This window comes from Eupeodes corollae, chromosome 1 (genome assembly GCF_945859685.1).
Source record: "Eupeodes corollae chromosome 1, idEupCoro1.1, whole genome shotgun sequence".
In the NCBI taxonomy this organism is placed as follows: Eukaryota; Metazoa; Arthropoda; class Insecta; order Diptera; family Syrphidae; genus Eupeodes; species Eupeodes corollae.
The window spans coordinates 67,024,979-67,049,799 of NC_079147.1; the positions used below are offsets into that span (position 1 = coordinate 67,024,979).

The 24,821-nt window shown below is 36.5% G+C and overlaps 1 protein-coding gene across 1 annotated transcript; it reads right to left on the minus strand.

Moving 5' to 3' along the window:
* Positions 1–21,804: 21,804 nt before the first annotated feature.
* LOC129939970 (uncharacterized protein K02A2.6-like) lies at positions 21,805–22,269 on the minus strand. Its single transcript, XM_056048183.1, has one exon. The coding sequence runs from the start codon at positions 22,267–22,269 to the stop codon at positions 21,805–21,807; it is 465 nt and encodes a 154-aa protein (XP_055904158.1).
* Between the last annotated feature and the right edge of the window lie 2,552 nt (positions 22,270–24,821).

Sequence of the window (24,821 nt, forward strand, 5' to 3'; positions counted from 1 at the left end):
AATATTTGAGAAAACACAAAATTCTGATGTCGAGATTTTAATATAACATATTATTAAGATGGCAGAGGAGTCGAAAAATGTGGTCCCCCTATTCCCTCAGTCTGTCCAACACAAGCAATTGGCCAAGGAACTTCAAATTCAGAACTTAGGATTTTCAGATGAGTTATTTTCATTTTTTTAAGACTAAAAATAAGAGCAGTAAATAACCACGTAAATTTGTCAAAATTAAAAATTTGATTTTTTTAATAAACCGCTAAAATTTGTTTCTTAATTTAGCTTTTTGCAAAAAAAAAAATGATTTTTTTAAATTGCTTTAACCCCCAATTGAGCAGTTATTTTGTTTTTAAGTTTTCTCAAGAACTATTTAAATTTAAAAATTCCACTTCTTTTATTTTTTATTTAAAAAAAAATATTATTTTTTTTTACATGGACAATTTTCGTTGCCAGTGCCACGGACTATCAAAAGCTATTGGGAGTTTCACTCGAATAAAATTTCACATCGAATCGGAAATGACAGTTCGAAAAATAGACATGTTCAAAAAACTGAGACCTAAATAAAATTCCCTTCTCTATACAGAGACTGAAATCTAAATCATTTCTTCTTATTAATGAAAAAAATTCGAGAAATTAATGTGGCGCTCCAATTGCTTTCGAAAACAATCTTTAAATTCAACCCTCATCGACTTATAACGATCACGTATACAATATTTCCCTCTCCGTTTTAAAACATATGTGCACTGATGTTTTTAAAATGAACAGATCTTATTGCATGTTTTTTTTTTGAAGACAAGTGCGAAACAAAATAAATTTAAGTTGTATTTTGATAAAAAAGAAAGTGAAATAATTATGTTTAACATTGGAATTATATTGGATGAAGAAGGAAAACGCGAAGCACTAGCTGTTCGAAGAGCTTTAAGGGATCATTCCAATCCCTTGGAGTTGAGCGATTCCTTGTAAGTATAAAATTCGTATCTACATTTTTGTTTATTAAAACAAAGTTTTCAGCAATACTAAAGAATCAACAAACCAACATTTAAATTCCTCCTCGATGTGCTAACCAATGCTTTGCCGCAAACGAAAAAAAAGTTTGCGATATCGCCCATTGTCAAATTGTCCGCTTGTTTGCGATTTTTTGCAGAGCGTGCGTATCAAAAAGGAGTAGGTAAAGACTATGAAATTGGTTTGGTGCAAAGCTCCTTCAGTCTTATTCTTTCGGAGGTTTTAAATATTTTTGAAGAGTTGCTTTGTCCTCTTTGGATTTCTTGGCCAACAACAGATGAGGAGCGGAAAATTGCCCAGCAATTTTTTATCAAATATTAGCTCCTTCAACAGTAGGATGCATAGACGGAACGCACGTTAATATAATTTCACCAGCAGTTAACAAACATTTATTGTACAATGTTCCGCTTAGTTCTTCTCTTGTCAGAGACATAAAAATAAGTGAACATTTCAGCTGTTGAGAACGTTACAATTTACTTGGAAAAAATGCTTACAATAAGGGGACTTTTTCGAACATGGGGATTTTTCTCGTCCGAAACTCACAATTAAGAAAAAGGGAAATGGAAATTTTTCCTGTTGTAGGTACATTTTTAAATCTTAAAATACAGGAAATTTTGTAAACAGATTCTTTGGATACATGAGCAAGCTCGTGCTTCTGAGTTGTTGATTTTATTCGAATGTCCTTCTGTTCACGTATCTTAATATCCACAAGGGGACATGGAAATCTCCTGATCAATCAACCGTCAACCAGATTGACCACATTGCTATTGATGCACGACACTTCTCCAGTATCCAGGATATCCGAACATTCCGAGAGGCCAACATTGACTCGGAACACTACCTTGTTGTAGCCAAGATACGGCTACGGATATCCCGATCCAAGCAAAAACAAGGAAGTACTGTGAGAAGATTCGACGGTAGACGGCGACAATCGCATGAGAAGTTTGCGATCGAGGAGATAGAGGGATGTCACAACAGAAATGAGGTTCGTAAATTTTACCAAAAGGCAAAAAAGGGTACCAGCTACGAACCGAAGCCTGTAAAGATGATCAGGGAAACATCGTAGTAGAACCGCAGTCGATGCTGAGAATATGGAAAGATCACTTCTCCAACTTATATAACGGCAATGACGAACCGAATTCCGCTTTAAGGGAGATAAAACCACTCAACCTCGGCGAAGCAGATCAACAATTCCGCCTACCCGACCTTGACGAAGTGAAGATAGCTATATCTAAACTTAAGTCAAGCTAAGCTGCTGGAGCTGACGGCATCGTCTAGTCTAGTTTTGCCATCCCTGTCAAACTTATCCGTTTGTGCAGAATGACAATGGAGAATGCACGCTGCTCTATCAAGGTCGGAAAAGATCTTACCGATTAATTTGATGTCAAAAAAGGTTTTAGACAAGGCGATGCACTGTCATGCGTCTTCTTCAACATCGTTCTGGAAAGAATTGTGCAAAACTCAACCGTCAACACTAGAGGCACAATCTTCCAAAGGTCCATCCAACCACTCGGATACGCCGATGATATTGACATAATTGGAAGATCAAAGCGTGATGTCAGTAGAGCGTTTTTGAGCATTGCGACGGAAGCGAAGAAGATGGGTTTGGTGGTCAATGAGTGCAAGACCAAATATATGCTGTCATCAAAAAAGGACACTGAACGACGACGTCTTGGACAAAACGTCACCATGGACAGCTATAACTTTGAGGTAGTTAAGGACTTTGTCTACCTAGGCACCGCTATTAGTACAGACAACGGTTCTCATTTATGGCGCTGAGGCCTGGACTCTGTCAAAGAAAGATGAGAACGTCTTAGGATGCTTCGAGAGAAAAATTCTTGGGGTGATTTTTGGTCCCGTACTCATAGATGGAGAATGGAGGAGAAGATACAACGACGTACAGCGGCACTGACCTAGTTAGCAGAATTAAAGTCCAACGGCTTAGATGGCTAGGTCATGTAGAGCGGATGGACTTCAACGCTCCAAACCGGAAGGTCTTCGAATCCAATCCCGAGGGACGGCGCAGTAGAGAAAGACCGCGACTCAGGTGGCGCACCCAGGTGGGAGAGGACCTCAACCAACTTGGCGTGCGAAACTGGAGACAGCTAGCTAGGGACCGAGCTGGCTGGAGGCGCTTGTTGGTTGAGGCCCAGGTCCGCCCCGGACTGGGCCACCTTAAGAAAGTAAGTAAGTCCTTCTTCATCTTTTGGTGTCATTGTCGGTAAAACTAAATTTATTAGAAGTATTTTGTACAAATAGACGTATACGGACGTACTTACACACGCATACACATACATAGAAATCTTTAAAAACCTTTGATTTAGATTCAAAGGACCCTCAAACTTAAAGAAATGCCAAAACTCTTAATTAGAGTTCAAAATTCACATGGAAATTAAGCTATGGAATTGTTGTGTCTTATATAAGTGAGAACCATTCAAAAATTTTTAGAATTTAAGTATTAGAGACCTGAGACTTAGATACGTTTATTTTAAATGTATAACCGTTCAGGTGCAAGCACTTGAATGTATTTAAATAGTGTAAAGCATACAATTTTAAAAATGTCTAGTTCAATAGATGCTTTTAAAAGCATTGTATTGAAACTTAACTTTGTCGGGAAAAATAAGGAGTGGTAAGGCCTTTCACATTCGCGTAGTACGGCTAAAGAACGAATCTCTGTTCTTCGTAACGTCACCGAAAGTAGGCTCAATTGTAAACTGATGGCTATATCTAGGAGTTTTGAGATCAGGATTGCAACTAGATATCTAACTAATCTAACTAAAGGGTGATTTTTTAGATATTATCTTTTTGGCAAACTTCGAGCCCAACTTCGGTCGTACTGTCAAGTACAGAGATTCGTTCTTTAGCCGTACTATGCGAATGTGGAATGACTTACCACTCCTTATTTTTCCCGTGGAATATTTTGCGGAAGGGTCTAGGTGTGATGCCTTTCAAAATACAGCTGGTGCAAGAACTGAAGCCGAACGCCCTACTGCAACCTAAAATTTTTGGTGAATGGGCTCTTGGAAAGTTGGCCGAAGATCTTCTTTTTTTAAAAAAAAATTTTGTTCAGCGACGAAGCTCATTTTTGTCTGGGGTACGTAAATAAGCAGAATTGTCGATTTTAGAGTGAATAACAGTCAGAAACATTGCAAGAGCTACCAATGTATCGAGATGAAGTCACAGTTTGGTGCGGTTTATGGGCTGGTGGCATCATTGAACCATACTTCTTCAAAGATGATGCGAATCATAAACGCTACCGTGAGATGATATCCAACTTGATTTTGCCCAAAATATCAAGCCACCTTATTGACGACATCGGGTATTTCTCATTGTACAATGTTCTTTAGGTAATAAGAATTAAATTATTGTTTATCAGATTTGGTCATTGCAGTTTCACATCCAAAGAGGGGCGATTTTTGTCTTGAAACAAATATAAAATGTAAAAAGTGCTTCCATCAGTAAAAAAAAGTAATTGAATAAGAACTTGGAAAAAGGAGGTTATTTGTGAAAACTAGTTAGAGTGTCAAAACGGAGCCTTAGGGCATTTGTATTGTGAGATTCAAAAAGGATATCTATCCAAAAACAACTTTAAACATAATATCACCTGTGGACCCAATACTACGAAAGCCGTACTGTTGGTCATTAAGCTTGGATATTAATTAGTCTATTCCATGACCTAGAAAAGAAGGGATGTCAGTAATGGGTTAATAGTTCGAGGGCGAACAGGAATCGAATTTATTTAACTGCCTTACAAACAAGTTAGCTTTCTCAATACAGTTATCTTAAAGAGAAATTGACAACAATGAAGATGAAGAAAGGCCTTTGATTATTGAAGTGAAGGCCTTGGACACAATATGGTAAGGCAGTCTTTATTTAAAACTGCGCAGGCTTGACATAAGCAAAACCATTGTTGTATATGAGTTACCGTAAAAAGATTGTTGTCAAAAATGGCAAAGCAACTTTTACCCCAACATTCCAGATTAAAAATGGTCTTCAAAAGGGAGCGTCGAATTCGTCGATTCTCTTCAGCATTAACACTATAAGGTTGAGGTTATTTGAAATATCTTGCAACATGATTTCGAAAAGATTTAGCGCCATTTCGAGGACTGGAAATTGAAATTAAACGTCCAGAAATCGGAGACAATTCTGTTCCAGACTCTTTTGGCTAAGGCCACAAGTTGATTGTTGATATTCACGGGCAGCGATTAACGAGCAAAAGTGTAGTAAAGTACCTCGGTATCTGGTTAGATCAGTATTTATATTTCGACATAAATGCTGCTCTGACCAGGGACAGAGGAGCCTTCGCTTTGACAAAATGGCTGTTTTACAGCAGTCGGCTTGCCCCAGAGAGACGTTAATTTGCTACATAGCCCCTTATACAGCCAATGATCGTTTATGGTTTAAAGGACTTTTTATTTTTGATGATGGCTAAAGCTAGCTTAAAACATTCAAGCTGTTTAAATCTTCGAAGTAAGCTCATATCTAGGTACTTTTTTTTTGTAATTCACTGCATAATTTAATAACCACACCTGCCTCTAGTTCCTATGCACATAATTTCCAACATTTAATTTAATTTAAATATGCCTTAAAGTTACCATCTTTATTATGAAAAACAAAAAAATGCTCACGATTCAAAACAGTGTTTCAATTCTGGGGGAAGGTACTTCATTTTTAATGAAATGTTTTATCTTCCAGCCCTCTTAGTATCTACATGAGTAAAGTGGCGCTTTCTGTGTTCGTGGCTATTCATTTAATGCCATTATTTTACTCCGAGTCGGAAGGGTCACACGTGCGACGTGATATCAAAACATACAAGAACGTGATAAACATCTTAAGCTAAAATCAAAAAGTAAAACCATACCTATACTATATAGATACTATATCTACTAACGGCATAGATAATATAGCTATAGTATAGAATCTACTTTAATACTCAGACTCGCACTATACTAAAATACTAAAAAGGATGTTTGTTTGTTGTTGTTTTGCTTTTCATTTTCATTTTGGTAAAAGTGAAAACAGAAAAAGAAAAACATCTATAGATACTTTATATGAAAAGGAACATATTATTAGAGATAGATATAGGTTTATTTGTGTATAAATGGAAATGGAATTCTATTTATCTCACTTTTAGTATTTCCAAAGTGATTTCAGATTAAATCATGGCATTGAAATGAGAATTACCTACAAATAAATATAAGAGAGTTCGGATGGTGGGAAAATAGAAAGAAAAACACGTCTTAGCCAATTTGCTTTAATGTGTTTAAATATTTATATTGGAAAATCATCGGAATGTAAAGTGTGAATTATTAAAGGACATCAGTGGCACCTAAAAGAAATGTCACTTATGGTACACTACAATTATAGAACATAATAAAAGGTGGCTAAATTTTAAGGGCCGATGTTGATTTTGAAAAAAAAAACACAAATTATTGAGGAAATTAGTGTCATTTCTTTTTATTATGAGAATATTGGTAAAGTTCAATCATGAATGATACAAAATTTTGGCCAATAATCTCATCTTAATGTACACCATTGATTTTAAATAACTCCAAGAAAATAAGTACAACGATGTCAAACCGCATGATCCTAGTGGCCAGTTGATATCGCCACGACGAGAAATCACGGGCCAGGAATTATCTCTTGCAATAAAGCCATATCCTTCAAGTCGCATTCTTCAATGCCAGGTAAAAAAGTCGCTTATCTTATGACCATAAGGCTCCAAATTGACGATGACAGTCGTTCGATCATCGTTTTTGAAGAAGTAAAGTCTAATCACATCTCTGGACCAAAGAGCCCACCAAACACTGACTTTTTGTGTATGCAATGAACCCTCTTCAATTACTTCAAGGTTTTCTGAACACCAAGTACTTACTTACTTGCGTAAGGTGGCGGTACTGTCTGGGGTGGACCTGGGCCTCAACCAACACGCTTCTATAGCCAGCTCGGTCCCTAGCTAGTTGTCTCCAGTTTCGCACGCCACGTTGGTTGAGGTCTTCACCCACTTGAGTGTGCCACCTGAGTCGTGGTCTTCTTCTACTGCGCCGTCCCTCGGGACAGGATTCGAAGACCTTCCGCCCTGGAGCGTTGATGTTCATTCGCTCTACATGACCCAGCCATTTAAGCCGGTGGACTTTAATTCTGCTAACTAGGTCAGTGTCGTTGTACAGCCCGTACAGTTCGTCGTTATATCTTCTCCTATATTCTCCATCTATGCGTACGAGACCCAGCTTACGTAACATTTTCTTACTGAAAATGAAGAAAAAACAGTGGAATGAATTTACAGTTAGTGTGACACAGTCTTAATTTCACGATGATGTACCTTACGCTTGCTGTACTCCGGCATACCGAACTACTTTGATGACTCCAATTCACGTGATATGATTTCCATAATTTTTGAAGCTCGCTTCGGGCTCCTTTAGATCAAATGAAGAGCCTTCCAATTAGATACAGACGGAATATGAACATTTTGTAAAATGCATGAAGCGGAAAATGCAAATGTTTAATGCACTTAATTGGAACCTGCCCAGTATTTAAAACTCATAAAAGAAAATTTTGATAACTGGTGTAACTTAATCTACTTACTAAGCTTTTATTTTTTGAAATTTCCTTTTTAACCTGACAGGCAACTGAAAGTTACTGTCAAAGCTAATTTTAAACCACCGATACTAATTTTTTGTCAAGCCTTCTTGAAAGTAAAATAACATATACATATATCTATCTATCTATCTTCTAAACCAGATGTAGAAAGAGCTCTCAAGAAAATTGCGTGGGTGGTTTTTTTACCATAGCAGTTTGAAAATTTTGGTTAGACCTAAATATCTTACAAACCAAAAACGCTAGAGACTTGATTTAAATTTTGTATAATATATTGTAACATCATATCAAAAAAGTATATTTTTTGAAAAAAAAATTATCTAACTGTTTTTTTTTATAAATCAAAAAAACTGAAATAAAAATGTGTCACCTCCAAAATTTTACGACTAAAATATGAATTCATCTTCAAAACAATTTTGTGCAACGAAAAATAATGTTTTTGACATCTGATGAAATTTTGAGAAAAAGCGAATTGACAGTTTTATTTATAAAACATAAAAGTCTAAAAAAAAATTACTCAAAGTTGGTAAAAATTGAATATCGATTCAAATATCTTTTCAAAAACTTGAACTTTAGGCTTCAAACTTATTTTATCTTATAAGAAATGTTGTTTTCAACATTCTAAAAAATGTTGAGAAAAATCGAATTGACAGTTTTCTTACAAAAAATAAAAACCTAAAAAAAATTAATAAAAGTTGGTAAAAATTAATTTTCGACTCAAATATCTTTTCAAAAATTTAAAATAATTGCTTCTTACTTATTTTTACTTATAAGAAATATTGTTTTCAACATAAGGACAAAAAAATCGAATTGAAATTTTTTTTACAAAAAATAAAAAAAAACTATACTGAAACTTGGTAAAAATTTACTTTCGACTCAAATAGCTTTTCAAAATTAAAAATATTGGCTTCAAACTTATTTTATTTCACAGAAAATATTGTTTTCGATATTCAGAATTTTTTATATAAAAATGCATCTTTTCGTTTTTTCATAAAAAATTAAATTTACAAAAAATAGTACGCAAATTTGGTAAAAATTGATACGAGTACATATATAGATAGTAAAACCTTTTTTAGCGAGGCAAATCGACAGACGGGATGGGAAGTTATCAGTGTGGGTCGCATCCCAGCCTCTCTTTAATTAATATAATTGACTTGTCAATTTATGATCAAATTGATTAAGACCTCTTTCTCACAAGACGGTTTCATCCGTACGGTTAAAATTCGTACGATTTTTTCCGTACGGACTTTTTTTTCACATATAATACATAGATATTTTTTTTAGCACAAGTGACCACAAAAACGGACGGCAGACGAAAAAATCGTTTTTTGTAATTGCGTTCGCTGTATACGATCGCCGTATATTTCAGTCGTTGAAACGGTGTCCGTCCGGTGTGAAAGCTTTAGTTAATTTTATTAGTTTACTAGCAATGGCTCACGGATAAAAACCGTACGGATTTTAACCGAACGGACGAAACCGTCTCGTGTGAAAGAGGCCTAAGGGTTCGTCTTCTCGTTCATTGAATTCAAGTTTTGGACTATTTACTGCATATATCAGTAAACTACTCTGTTGGTTTTTGGTTTCACTGGCTATCAACGGCTTTTATCGGCTATCAATGCCCTTCACCGGTTATCAACAGCTTTTTCCTTCCAAAGTATTTGCTTTATGACGTCGTCGTACCACTGGCACAGTTTACTAGTAATAACAAGTTTGAAGGAGAACTAAAATTCTTCTGCCGAATCCGAACGTCTAGAGGAAGTACCCGTGGAAAAAACTTTAAGCATGCAATAGCAGGGATTAAACCTAATACCTCTGGCATGAAAGGCCTAAGCACTACACACTGCATTGTTTTTTTTTCTACAAGCTTAAAATGATTTACTTAGTTAACTAGTTTGATATTTCAAGTGGAGTAATTAAATTTTGCATTTAATTTTGTTGGGTATCATATCTATAACTATTGTATTGCATTGTATAAATTAAATTCCACAATAAAATTTCAATATCCTCGACTACCACACACATAGGTTGGTAATATTAGAACTTTTATTTTGAATGCAAAATCTATCACAAAACTATTTGTAAAATGTTAGTAAATGCCACTTTTCTTTTTGCATGGCCATAAGTCATATTGTAAAAGGTTTTTCATTAAAAAGCTTAAACTTTTGAAGTTATGTTACTCTTAAGAATTGACAAATATTTTAAGAGTTCAAAAAATTGTAATTCTTCGTTATCTTTGAAACTACTCGCAAACAGAAATAGCAAGGAATTGCAAGTCATCAGACGCTGGGTCTCTATGAACAATATGGAACTTTGTTGCTAAAAGTTCTACTTTTAAGTGAAGACTGGACCATGAACATAATATGAATCGAATATTCAGCCGTATTCCATAAACAGCACAAACTCATCAATGGATGATCCAAGGGGAGGTCATATGAACCATAAAGCTTAAACAGTCAAGTTGTATAAATAAAGATTTCATTTAAAGATAGGTTTTGCAATTTAACGACAATCACCAAAAAGCGGGTTGCATTCAAAAACAACTCGAATTTTTGTTTTCACTCAATTTAGAATTTGAAACCAAAATCTTAGTCTTGATTTAAATTATTTTCATAAAATTTGTTTTTAAAAAAAACAACAAATATTTAGGTTCTTTAGAAGAAACTTTGAATAAGAAATCGTCAATTTAAAAATGTGTTTTTTTAACATTTCTCTAAATTGTGTGTTCTTAATTTGGCTTCTTTCTACAAGAAAAAATACTTTGGTATTTCTCCAGAAGGGCGTACCTCATAAAACCTCCATTTTTTATAAGTTTTCTAAGATACCGATTTCAATAATCTTCTCTTTTTGTGGAAGCTCTTATCGATGATCAAAAATAATCAAATTGATAATGATTTTTGATGATCAAAAGTGCAATTTTTTTTTATTTTTAACAAAATGTTAATTTTGTTTACAAAATTCAATAATGAAATTCGAATAAAATTTATTATTTGTTTAAAATAATTTCTTTCAATTTAATTTTTTAGAGAAATTATGTACTTAAATGTCCTCAGCAGACTGAAAACGATAGTAATAAAAGACTACCGAAAGATGTGTTAATTATTTTGAAAAAATGTGCAATCTTGAATTATATTGTGAACTTTTGATGATAGCTCAGTTTGTATTCGCGATTCCTATTCATAATGCTAATGTTGAGTCAATGGATTGAGAAACGCAATAGATTAAAAATGTAAAAGTCAAAGCAATTCTATTTTGTAAACATAATTTCAAAAATACGTCATGTACTCGTACTGACTTTTTTTTATTATGTTTTGCAAAGTCCCGAAACTTTAAATAAAATAAGGTCTAATGACAAATACAACCAAAAAAAAAAAATCAAATGGGGTGGCGCAACAGTCCGTTGTGAACCAGGGCCTAGTGACTTACAACTCTCAACCATTCCTGTGTGCGAGTACTGTTGTCAGGAATGGAAGGGACCTACAATTTTAGGCCGAATCCGAACGGCTAGTTTGAGAAAGCACTTTTTCATGACAAGAATTACTCTTGAAGGATTTGTCAATTCCTCGCAAGAGGCAGTACCCGCGAAAAATAATTTTTTTAAATTAAGGTGGCACAGGCAGGGATTGAACCCAAGACCCCTTGCATGACAGTTCAACGCACTAACCATCATGCCACGGGTACTACTAAACCTATCTAAAAGCTAGATAAAAATTCATAAAACTAGCCTAATTATCCATAACTTACAAGTAACTTAATGGTCCCATACGAACACTCTAAAATAAACTATAACACAATAAATAATGCCTTTCGGCCCTTAGATCTATTTTACTTCATTTAAATTTCATTTCATTTATTTTTGAATTTATTAGAAAATTTGAACAAAAAAAAAACTAATATCAATATCCTTTTTTATTTATTTTTACTTACTAACTACTTAAAATTAGGTCCTAATATAAAACTTAAAACTAACTTAAACTACCTATTCTACCTATGAACTACCTTAAACTAGAACAACCACAGCAGCAAATTAACATTTTTGTTTTTCATATTTTGTTGTCTTTTTTTTCTATTTTTATTATTTATTATTTTTTAATTTTTTTGTATTTTTTTGTGCCACTATGCCTATTCTACTTAAAACTAAACCCTAAAACTATAAAAACAAGTATGTAAGCCGGCCAAGGCTTAAACCCCATCCCGACTACCCAATATCAAGTGCCGATTGATACCACCAAAACTGGTTCTCCTGCTTCACCCTATCAGTTCGGTCCCGTTCGGACACAGCCCTACTTAACCGAAAGAGCTCTGCTCCGCCTTGTGCCATGACGTCCCGACTGTACGGGAGTCGCCTATCCACGGTTCTTCGTCTGACGTGGTAGATTAACGGTCCTGCCAATCTATCCTGTATCAGACTGCATTTATCTAAAAAGAGGGATGCCTCTGGTGGAATGAAGCCGCTCAAGAGTGCACTCTCAAAATATTCGTCGTTCGGATAGAACGCCCCGTAAATTAAATTGTTGGTCGAAGACATATGTAGCTCTTGCAATGTGACCTCGAACGAGTTTTATCACAAAATTGTCAATTCTGTTGATTCGAGCACCGTTGTATAGGACCTCGTTGGAAAAGTAATGCACATAAGAAGACTCGGCTGTTCGATATAAGCCGGTACAGCGTCGAAAACACTGCCGCTCGAACACCCGAAACTTCTCCATCTGGGAAGGGGCAACGTTGAACCACACATGACAACCATAAACGATCATTGGCCGTATGAGGGCCATATAGCAATTTACCTTCACTCTAGGGTCAAGCCGACTGCTAAAAAACAGCCGTTTCGTCAGAGCGAAGGCTCCTCTGGCCCTGGTCACCAAATATTCACACTACGGCAGATCTTGGAAAAAACCCAGGAGCTTCAAATCGATACCCACCATCTCTTTATCGATTTTAAAGCCGCGTATGACAGCATCTATAGGGAAGAGCTCTACCGAGCAATGTCTAGTTTTGGCATCCCTGTCAAACTTATCCGTTTGTGCAGAATGACGATGGAGAATGCACGCTACTCTATCAAGGTCGGAAAAGATCTTACCGAGGCATTTGATGTCAAAAAAGGTTTTAGACAAGGCGATGCACTGTCATGCGACTTCTTCAACATCGTTCTGGAAAGAATTGTGCAAAACTCAACCGTAAACACTAGAGGCACAATCTTCCAAAGATCCATCCAATTACTCGGATACGCAGATGATATTGACATAATTGGAAGATCAAAGCGTGATGTCAGTGGAGCGTTTTTGAGCATTGCGAAGGAAGCGAAGAAGATGGGTTTAGTGGTCAATGAGGGCAAGACCAAGTATATGCTGTCATCAAAAAAGGACACTGAACGACGACGTCTTGGGCAAAACGTCACCATGGACAGCTATAACTTTGAGGTAGTTAAGGACTTTGTCTACCAAGGCACCGCTATTAATGCAGACAACGACACCAGCGCTGAAATCAAACGAAGAATAACTCTTGCAAATCGCTGCTTCTTTGGACTTAGAAGGCAATTGAGAAGTAAAGCCCTCTCTCGAGCATGTAAAATCACCATCTATAAGACACTCATCATCCCGGTTCTCATTTATGGCGCTGAGGCCTGGACCCTGTCAAAGAAAGATGAGAGCGTCTTAGGATGCTTCGAGAGAAAAATTCTTCGGGTGATTTTTGGTCCCGTACGCATAGATGGAGAATGGAGGAGAAGATATAACGACGAGCTGTACGGGCTGTACAGCGACACTGACCTAGTTAGCAGAATCAAAGTCCAACGGCTTAGATGGCTAGGTCATGTAGAGCGGATGGACATCAACGCTCCAGCCCGGAAGGTCTTCGAATCCAATCCCGAGGGACGGCGCAGTAGAGGAAGACCGCGACTCAGGTGGCGCACCCAGGTGGGAGAGGACCTCAACCAACTTGGCGTGCGAAACTGGAGACAGCTAGCTAAGGACCGAGCTGGCTGAAGACGCATGTTGGTTGAGGCCCAGGTCCGCCCCGGACTGTAGCGCCACCTTAAGTAAGTAAGTAAGTAAACTGAATAGCTAGGTATTGCAATGGAATGAAAAAAGTTTTTATTTAAGTTTAGTAGTGGGTACTTCCACCTTTATTTTTAATTACTTCGCAAATTCGATCCGGCATGGAATCGTAAAGCTTTTTAATGTTATTTAACGAAATTTCGCTAAACTCTAATTTGATTGCAGAAATTACGGTTTCTTTGTCTTCGAACTGACGACCACCCTCATAAACTTTGCGTACTAACCATCCCCAGACATTTTCTATGATGTTTAGATCAGGTGAGTACGTTGGCCATTGAAGCAACTTCACATGTTGCTCCTCTATCCATGTTTTCATTATGCGTGCTGAGTGAATAGGCGTAATTATCATGTTGGTAGGTCCTGTTTATGGGTCCAAAGATGTTAGAAAATTTAGGAAAATTTATTTCCAAAATTACTTTATACCCAGCTGCTGTCATTTTTTATGTTACAACCTCGAGCTCAACTGTTCCATAATAACTGACTGTTCCCCATATCATGACACCTCCTTCACGACTATGATGGCGCTTTAAAAATCTTTTTTCTTTTCTTAAGTCGTGAAAATAGAAGTTGAACCCATCAGGGCTATCGAAATTAAACTTTTTTTCATCTGAAAAAAAAACACGTAATACAATTCTTTTTTCCAACTCACGTGAAGTTTTAAAAAATATAATCGCAACATTTTCCGTCTCTCGTTATGTGGTGTTTTTTTTTCTTAAGTTTTATTCGTTTAAGAGGGCTTGGGTTGTTGATTACTCTTAAAACTGTTGAGCAACTTGCGTTTACGCCGACTTTTTGTTTTATTTTTGCCACAGAATCAGAAGAATTTGATGCACATCTTAAAATTCTTTGTCTCACAGCTGCTGTTGTTGCTGTTTTCTTACTTCCCTTCATGTTTTTGCCGTATGCATCTTTATTTTTCAAGTAAGAATAAACTACATTAAGACTTCGGCCAACTTTATCAGCTATTGCACGTCCAGTTAGGCCTTGGTCTCTAAGTAAATCGATTTAAGCTTTTTCAACACTGTTAAGACACGATAATTTACCCACTTTTCTTAAAATTTGAAATCAAGAATTAAATTTTACTGAAAACACTAAAATCGTTAGTTTAAACTATCAAGCAATCCCAAAAAAAACTTATAAACAACGACTAAAAAAAAACTCCTACTTTGGATATAAAACACTATGCAAGTGGTTGAAGAAAAACTCACTATTGTTTTTTAAGGATATACATAGTTAGCATCAACATATGGCATAATAACCATCACTGTTTAGAAAAAATTGATAAAGTATATTACAAAATGTTTGTGCGTATTCAGTTGACGAGGATTGTATCTTTATTTCGATACTTTTATTATTTTCTTGCAAAATAAGCCATGACAAGATATTATGAATTTTTTTGTATTAACTTACTTTTTTGTTAAAATTAAGTATTTTGCTTTATTATATAAAACAAATTTAACTATTTTTTCTTGTGGCTTTGGTAAGTGTCCTCGTTTCCTCGACTCTATATCAGGTCACCCTATTCATATCAGATCGCCTTTCTTGAATATTTGTAGCGTTCTTCGCATTAATAGAAATGGGACTTAGACTATTGAGTTTTAGCTTTTGAATATGTCATATTTAAAAACTGTTGGAATCTTGGAATGCTGTCATATGTAAGGAGTCAGCAAAATTAAGTAGTTAGACCATACCTTGCGGACAACAGTGTTCTAAAATAATTTGATAACTAAAGTTGACACTTTAGCAAATCTGTAAACTTAAGATTAAAATCCACATTATTTTATTTACATTTTGTTTGCCTCCTTTGCAAAACATTAGAGAACATTTTTAAGCAGTGAGTAAAAACTCACCTAAGTGTGTGACCCCCCTGATTAAAAGCCTGGATCAGCCCTTGTCTACTGAACAGATTGTTGCGCCACCTACTTTATTCATCTATTTCGAGTAAATGGCAAAAATATATACTTCATTCGATATTATCTTCCCTTTATTGTTGTCTTTCCTTCCAAAATAAGGGGGCTTTTTAGGAATGAAGAAAGTTCAAATGAATCTTTCTATCAAAACTCCGATCTGTTAAAAGTTTTCGAAAATATTTTGCTGGACTACAACTGGTATTTAGCTATTGAATTTCCCCTAAATAAAGTGTTTTACTTATTCGGATTCCATTAAGGTTAAACTTTTTCAACGGAATTCTGAAAAAATCTTTGAAATGTTGTATTTTCTCTTAAACGGGTTTTACTGTTCATCCACACTCAATCAAAAACATATAATTTCGTTTAAATGAAAAGGAATGTAAATTTATTTTTTTCCATACAACACATTTTTGCGTTTGGGTAAAAAAAGACTCTCAGTATATTGGTATAACTTGTAAGGTCTCTGTTTTTATAACCACTATAAGGGGAAACAAATACAACAAACTACTGAGTTTGACACTGTCAAACTCCCCCTTACCCCTTATGTAAAGCGAACTTTTATACAGCGAAGCGATTTTCAAACCTACCTCATCATAACACCAATTTTAGTATTTTTAGATTGGTATAACAAACATGATTGCAAGGTTATCATAGTTATATGGGAATATACAAGGTTATTTATGTAAGTTCAAGTTAGACAAACAAAAAATCCTTTTTAAACGTTAGTGTATTTCTGTTCCTGTTTAGTATTTTATTTTTTTCAAAAACAGAACACTTTTCATAGGATTGAAGGGAGAGATCGTAATCAAAACTCTGTTCAAAACTAATTCACAAAAACTGCACAAATGCTCAACAAATCTAATCCTAGTTGCTCCCCAATATGTTTTGTTGGTTCATATAAAAGAAAAACAAGCACACAAAACCTTTTACTGATGTTTATGACACGGGTTTTATCAGACTGAGAAGGAGTCCTTTTTTGTATATAAGAGCACTTGTATGTATATTTAAAAGCATCTATACAGCTACGGCCAAGATAATAGTACCATTTCATAATTTCCATTTCTATTTTTTAATAAAAAAATCTTAAACTGACCAATTGATGTCATCAAAGTTTCTGCGCCGAGATGTTGACTTACAGGAAGTAAAGTTTCTTAAATTCTGTAATCGACATAAATATCTTTATTTTTTTCAAGTTGAAAGTCAATTATTATCTGTTTTAAGTTATTTGTGGTAGGTTTCCGTTTTTTTTGTAAAAAAGTTGTTAGTTTGATTTTTCTAAAAAAAAAATCAAGAAGTTAAAAAAGTAATTTATTCTTGAGACACAAAATAATTTGTTATTAACTGTAACATTTTTAACTTTCAATAGGAAGTTATTGTAATGGGTCCGATTTGTCGAATTGAAAATTTTGATATTTCTCGACGTTTCAAGGTTCCTATGGCCTAAATAAAAGATTTTTAGAAAGATGTACGTCCGTACGTTCGCGACCAGTAGAGATATCGACTTCAAATACATTTTGCTATACAGATAATAGTGCAGAAAGATGCAGAAAGGGCTTTCATAAAAATTGAGTGGGTGGTCCATAGCAGGTTAAAAAAAGGTGAACATTTTGGTTAACCCTAAATATCTAACGATCCAATAACTTGAATTAAATTTTATACTGACGATGATTTTATAAATAAAATTTTCGACATTTGCTAAAATTTTGAGAAAAATCGGATTGACAGTTTTTTTTTAACAAAAAATAAAAACTTGGTAGAAAATTCAACAAAAGTTTGTAAAAATTGATTTTCTACTCAAATATCTTTTAAAAAATTTGAGATTTGGAAATCATAGTAACTAATTTTCACTCATTAGAAATATTGTTTTCAACATTTAGTAAAATTTTGAGAGAAATCGAATTAAAAGTTTTGTTTACAAAAAATAAAATCCTAAAAAAAAAGTAAAAAGTTGGTACAAATTGATTTTCGACTCAAATATCTTTTCAAAACTATGAGATATTGGCTTTAAGGTAGGTAGGTAGAAATGGCGATCTCAAGGCAAATTAGCCTGAGATCCAATTAGCGCTGTAGTGCACCGTTTTGATACCAAAAACTCGTTTGACCTGTGATAGAAAGGGGAAAGATTTATAGAGAAGCTTCATAGCGATTATGTTAGAGCCATTTTGTCGCATTGAAAAATAAGATTAGGTCTCTAATCTTTGTCTCAGATAGCTTATCAAGTTCGTGAAAGAATGCTTTTCCAAAGTACACACAAGGGCAGGACATTTGCAGAGGAAATGGATTATCGTTTGACAGTATTCTCTCCAGCCTTGTCTTTTGGCTGATGACAGAACTTGCTTTTAAATTTTAAGAGAGTCTTTATACGGTTGGTAAAACTTATGTTTGTAGCAGATATTGAAAATTGTCCTCGTCATTTTCCTAACAGTTCTTCATTTCACCAAGAACGAAGGGTTTTACGGCGATATTTAATTGGGCAAGAGACTCTAAAAGCTTTTCTTATAATTAGGTGTCAAAATGTTTCACCTTTGATTCAAGGTCTCCTATTGATTTTGTGAGATTCGGTAAGTTGCTTAGTTTGGAATTAGCGATTTGACTGAATTTCTTCCAGTCAGTTCTTTTGGAATTTCTATAAGTAGGAGGTTTTTCGACTCGAAATTAATTTGAAAAAGAATCCACTTGTGATCCGAAAACGAATTTAAAGGGGAAACTCTCCAATTCTCCACTAATAAATTACGGTTGTTTACTAAAGTAACATCAAGCACATTCTTCCATCCATCATAATTTTCAGAGCTCGGAAAGACGAAAGTGGGAGTATTGCCTCTGTTTCAAATGCTCATTTGCGTCGCCTCCGATCAGAAGGTTTGGCTTTTTGATCTTTGCACACTTAAAGTGCTTTAGATTAATCTGGATGACCTTCAGCCCGTTTTTAATTGTTTATAGCTGCAGAGCTGGGGCCCGGCAACTCGCTGGGGTCCTCGATTTCGCTAACAACATCGTCAACCTCTACGTTGTCATCAGCTTTGTCGGTGTCTGTTCCCTAACTCAGCAGAATTTTATTTTTGGCATTCATTATGCCAAAACTTAGTTTGTACTCGGCCTTTTCGAGAGCCCCTAGACTTTCCTCGCTAATCCTCAGAAGGTTCTTCTGCCTTAACTACAGCACAATCGTGCATGGGGACCAGCGGATTTTGCCTCTAAAGATCGCGGATCATATCCTGTCCGCTTGGCCTTATGCTCATGAGCGGCAACCAAATGCGAGCCTTCGGTTGTCTAGGGATGTCCTTAGCTGGGATAAGCTTGAGCTTCAAGCCCTACCAGTTTTTGCTAACCTTAGCAATGCTTTCACTAAGGAAATCCATAGAAAACCTGTCCGCACACTTGATTAACCTATACCCCCTGAGCATCTCGCCAGAGTCAAAACTAGAGTAGGGGCCCTCACTGTTTGATATAATGTATGAAAACACCATCTTTGAGAGCTTGCCCTCAATAGAATTCCACACGTTAAGCAGACCTTTGCTGTTTGTGGAGAGTTCATCCACAACTGGTACTTGGAGGTCATCCCTGACAACCTCACTAAGAGAACGCAGTTGCGCTGCTCCAGAAGATGGTACTTTCACTAGCTTTGTCCGGTTGTCAAGCTTGCTCTTCTTCTGAGACGTGCAGATCTCTACCTGAGATCTGTTTCGCTTAACGGCCTTTTCTCGGCTGGCCAGAAGGTTGTTGTATTCATTAACAACCTTCTTTAACTTTATTTTATCTTGGGCGTCCCTCTCATGAATTGGCAAGAATGTGGAGGCCATTTTGAAGCGGTTCCTGAGAAGAGCGCCGATGGTTTTTTGGTTCCTTGATTTGCACTGCTACTCAAAAGTGCTGGAACTACCAGCGCTAAATGAGCTCCCCTTTAAGGAAAAAAAAGAGGTCAGCCCTGTCAGAGCCGATATACCAGGGTAAGGCAGAAAATAAGACGTACCCTGCCAACGCATCCGAATGAGCTCATTAGCTAGTTTGCTAGTTCTAACTAGTTTGCCCCCCAGCCTTTCATTCTTCTGCACGGATTATGTAAGACGCTCACAGCACCACTGAAATTAGGGACCCCGTATCTATGGTAAAAATGCATTGCTAAGGCTTGCTAGTATTAAGGAGTAGGAAACTTCAGCAATTCAACCTGACCTTATCTGATCCCAATATTGACAACGTGCAAGACAACTGTGGGGATCATTACCACCCGGCACCCACTAGGAGGGGTTTGAAACGAGGCTTTTTGCCGGGACCTTACAAAAAAACAATACTAAATCTTGGTAAAAATTTACTTTCGACTCAAATAGATTTTCAAAAATTAAAAATATTGACTTCAAACTTTTTTTATTTCATAGAAAAAATTGTTTTCGATATTCAATAGTTTTTTTTTATAAAATCCAACAATCCGAGGCATTTCAGCCTCTTTAAATTTTTGCATTCGTGTAGTGCGGCTATAAGGATAGAATCCCTGTGCTAAACAGTACTTCCAAAATTAGGCTCATGGATAGGCAGATGACCATACTAAGAAGTATGGATATTACGGTTAAACGTTTTTAAGATACCAGTCCAAATGTGAGGATTATACTTGAGTTTATGAAAGGTATGAAGAAATTGACAACCACGCGCAAAATAAAAAGCTTACAACACGTCAAGATACCGCATAAAGCCATCAAAAACAATTTGTTTGTATCACAAATTCAGGCCACAAATTGATTTGCTTGTTTCAAACCGACGTGACGAAGCGTTAGACAAAATTTAAGAGCCAACTCCAACCTTTTTTACAAAAAAGCTTCTTTTAGCAGCCCATAAATCAGCAAGGCTGCATTTTGCTGTAAGTCATATAAGCTGGATCTAAGAGCAGAAAATGGATCTGTTAAGTAAATAAATGTCATGATAAACGTCTTAAAACAGATGTGACAATAAGTCGCAACTTCGGTGACAGCATCGTAATTGTTTGTTCAGCTTTTTTTTCAAATGGAAAGACTGAAATTGCATTTGTGTTCGGAATGATTAAAAGTATGCTAAGTTGTTAGAAGAAGTTTTGGTTGAGAGAGCTGAAGAGTTATGCGAAACTGATATCATATTCCAGCAGGATAACGCTCCCATCTGCGTTTTTTGAAGGATGAGATACTAGTTGGAGGAGATATTAACATTTCTCGATAAGCCGTCTTGAAATCCTAATTTAAATCCCAAAGAAAATCTCTGGGGATTTAAGAACGCCAGTTTAAGAACGTTCAAGAGCTTCGAGATGCAATAATTAAACAATGGACCATAATTACCGTGGAACTGGACAAATTGGGGCATCCGTAACAAGGCGAATGATCGGTCGTAAGAGCAAGTGGTGGGCCTACAAAATATTTCAATAAGTAAGTACTCTTTGTACATTTTCTTATTTCATAAAAATGTATGGTTATGTCATGCAGCAAACAAAAATTTCCTCAAAACCATGTTTTTAAAATCCAACGAAGAAGAGATTCATCAATACCAAAGTCACGAACTTTCGACGATAAAATTTGGATGCCAAACTCTATTACATGTTTTTAAAATTTCAAGTGCAATAATCTTACTTTTTCCAAAGCGATGTAAAGATTTATTTCACTTTTTCCATGACCTTGGTATAAGATAGCTCTACAGAGCAATGTCTAGTTTTGGCATCTCTGTCAAACTTATCCGTTTGTGCAGAATGACGATGGAGAATGCACGCTGACTTATCAAAGTCGGAAAAGATCTTACCGATGCGTTTGATGTCAAAAAAGGTTTTAGACAAGGCGATGCACTGTCATGCGACTTCTTTAATATCGTTCTGGAAAGAATTGTGCAAAACTCAACCGTCAACACTAGAGGCACAATCTTCCAAAGGTCCATCCAAATACTCGGATACGCAGATGATATTGACATAATTGGAAGATCAAAGCGTGATGTCAGTAAAGCGTTGTTGAGTATTGCGACGGAAGCGAAGAAGATGGGTTTAGTGGTCAATGAGGGCAAGACCAAGTATGTGCTGTCATCAAAAAAGGACAACAACGACGCCTTGAACAAAACGTCACCATAGACAGCTATAACTTTGAGGTAGTTAAGGACTTTGTCTACCTAGGCAACGCTATTAATGCAGACAACGACACCAGCGCTGAAATCAAACGAAGAATAACTCTTGCAAATCGCTGCTCCTTTGGACTTAGAAGGCAATTGAGAAGTAAAGTCCTCTCTCGAGCATCTAAAAACACCATCTATGACATATTGCGTACTATTTTTACTTCAAGCCACTTTGACATAGAGTCCACTATGACCAAAAATGTATATCCCTGGAATGGTCCAGCAAAATCTATATGCAAGGTGTTCCATGGATCTTCTGGGGGCTTAATAAATTGTCGTGGTGCTGCTGGTGGATTTCCTTTGTTTGTTTGACATTGGTCACAGCGTTGGACTTCTAATTCTATTTGCTTATCAAGGTTAGGCCACCACACATAGCTACGGGAATAGGCCTTCATTAAATTGATTCCCGGATGATAACCATGAAGAAGTTTCAAAATTTGATTTTGATATGTGGGAGGTACAACTACTCTACTACCCCACAAGATACAGCCCTTATGAGTAGAGAGTTCCGTCTTCCTACGGATATACGGAATAAGTTCTTCTGAACTTTCAAAAATTGTTGGCCATCCATTTAAAATTAATCGCAAAACTCTTGACATTACCGGATCCTTTGCAGTCTCTCTAGATATTTAAGCCGCTGTCATTGGCGGATTACTACGCATCTCCAACATCAATATGTCAGCCGGACCATTTTTTTGAGCGTCAATTGACGATGGTAATGCCAAAAGACTCATACAATCAGCATTTCCATTCTTTGGCCCTGGTCTATACTCCATTGTATAGTCATAAGCGGACAACAGCAGGCACCAACGTAACATTCGGGGTGAGATCATTAGTGGTATTTGTTTACGTCTATTAAAAATTCCCAACAACGGCTTATGGTCAGTGATAATTATTATTTCACGTCCAGCAACATATTGGTGGAAATGTTTCATTCCAAAAATAATAGCTCTTTGTCCATATGAGCGTAGTTTCGCTCGTGGACTCCAAGAGTGCGAGAGGCAAATGCAATGGGACGCTCTGTTCCATTTTCCTTACCACTGTGTGTCAGAACGGCGCCAATCCCATAAGGCGAAGCATCGCAAGAGAGAACCAACGGCTTAGAAACGTCATAATGTATTAAAATGGTATCTGAATCAAGCAAATTTTTTAGTTCGTTGAAAACACCTTGATGTTCATCAGTCCATTTCCATTGCACATTTTTATCAAGCAATCGATGTAATTTTTCGGCAACAGATGATTTATAAGGTAAAATGAGTTATAAAAATTAAGTAACCCCAGGAAGGATTGCAACATCTCTTTGTTTTCAGGAATAGGTGCCTGTTGAATCGCTCTCACTTTCTCTTTGTTAGGGGAAATTCCATCCCCACTAACATGGAAACCAAGAAAGTCCAATTCGCGTTGAGCAAATAAACACTTATTTTTGTTTACTGTCACGTTTGCTTTAGCTAATTTTTCAAAAACTGCTTCTAAATTACATTTGTGGTCAGATTCGTCTTTTCCAGAAACGATAATATCATCGAGATATGCTTTTACGCCCTTTATACCGACCAAAAGACTATCCATACATTTTTGAAACAAACCTGGAGCGGCCGAAACACCAAAAGGTAATCTACGCACCTTATATAATCCCTTGTGTCTATTAAGGGTCAACAACTCAGCAGAGGCGTCATCCACAACCAGTTGCTGGTAGACCGGTTGTAAATCTAACTTTGAGAATACTTTGCCTTCTGAGATTGCCGCCATGACCTCTGAGACAGTTGGTAGGGGGTAAGCATTGGTTTTTATCACCGCATTTACAGTGCTCCGGTAATCACCGCATATTCTTACCAAACCGTCAGACTTAGGCACAGGTACTAAGGTAGGGGGTAAGCATTGGTTTTTATCACCGCATTTACAGTGCTCCGGTAATCACCGCATATTCTTACCGAACCGTCAGACTTAGGCACAGGTACTATGGTGCCCAACGGGAAAACATGACAGGCTCCAAAATTTTTTGTTGAACGAGTTTTTCAATTTCTGTTTCAACTGCTGGCTTCCAGGCGATTGGACACTGACGATGCTTGAGGAAAATTGGATTTGATCCTGGCAATATTTCCAAAGAAACAGGCGGCCCTTTGTGAGCACCCAATTCTTCGCCGAAAACGTTTCGAAATTTCCCCTCCAAATTCATAGCATTCCCTGCAACCTCTAACGCGCAAACACCTTGAACAGAAATTCCCAAAATTGGAAACCAGTCTCTTCCCATCAAACACCGCCCACCACCTGCAACAACAACAACTGGCAATTTATAATATTTATTATTATATTTTATATTCACCAAATTTATACGATCCCAAGTAACTTCTGAAATCACGGTGCAAGCCGCACCAGAGTCAACCTCAAAAGACTCTATAACCCCATTAATCCAAACCTGTGTCAAAATCTTATTTGACATTGCTGTCTGGATGTGATTTAATTCATAAAAATAGTTTGATGATCCCGTTGATTCACAAAGCTGATGTTCGGGCACGTCTTGAACTGGTCTTTCATCTACTACGTGAATAGCTTGTTGTTGACGATTAGCTGCATTTTTTTTATAACATGCTTTGCTTCAGTGGCCTTTTACTTTGCAGAAATCACAGTTTTCCTCTTTATAAAAAACACTCATCAGCGAAATGATTGCCATCGCATCGAAAACATCGCAAATGTTCTGGTCTCTGGTACTTCTTCTAAGTTGACATTGCCATCACTTCATTATTGCAACGGACGTTGAGTACGTTGCGCTGGGCTGCTTCTTGTGCAACTGAAATTTCGTAAGCCCTTTTAAAATCTAACTTCAGTTCACTAAACAGACGTTTTTGTAATGACTCATCGGCCACTCCGCAAACAATCTGATCTCTCAGCATTTTGTCTAGTTCCATGAAATCGCAGTGTTCAGATAATTTTCTTAAGTCTTTAACAAAATCAGCAATTGATTCCCCACTCTTCTGAACACGTTGGTGGAACGTAAATCGCTGTACTATTTCATTTGGTTTAGGATGAAAATGAACATCCAACCAAATCTAGGTGTCACTTTGAAGTCTGCTGTCACTTGGTATTCAGGTCACAGGGTGACTCCAAGACACCACAACACTCATTATCCAGGTTCTCATTTATGGCGCTGAGGCCT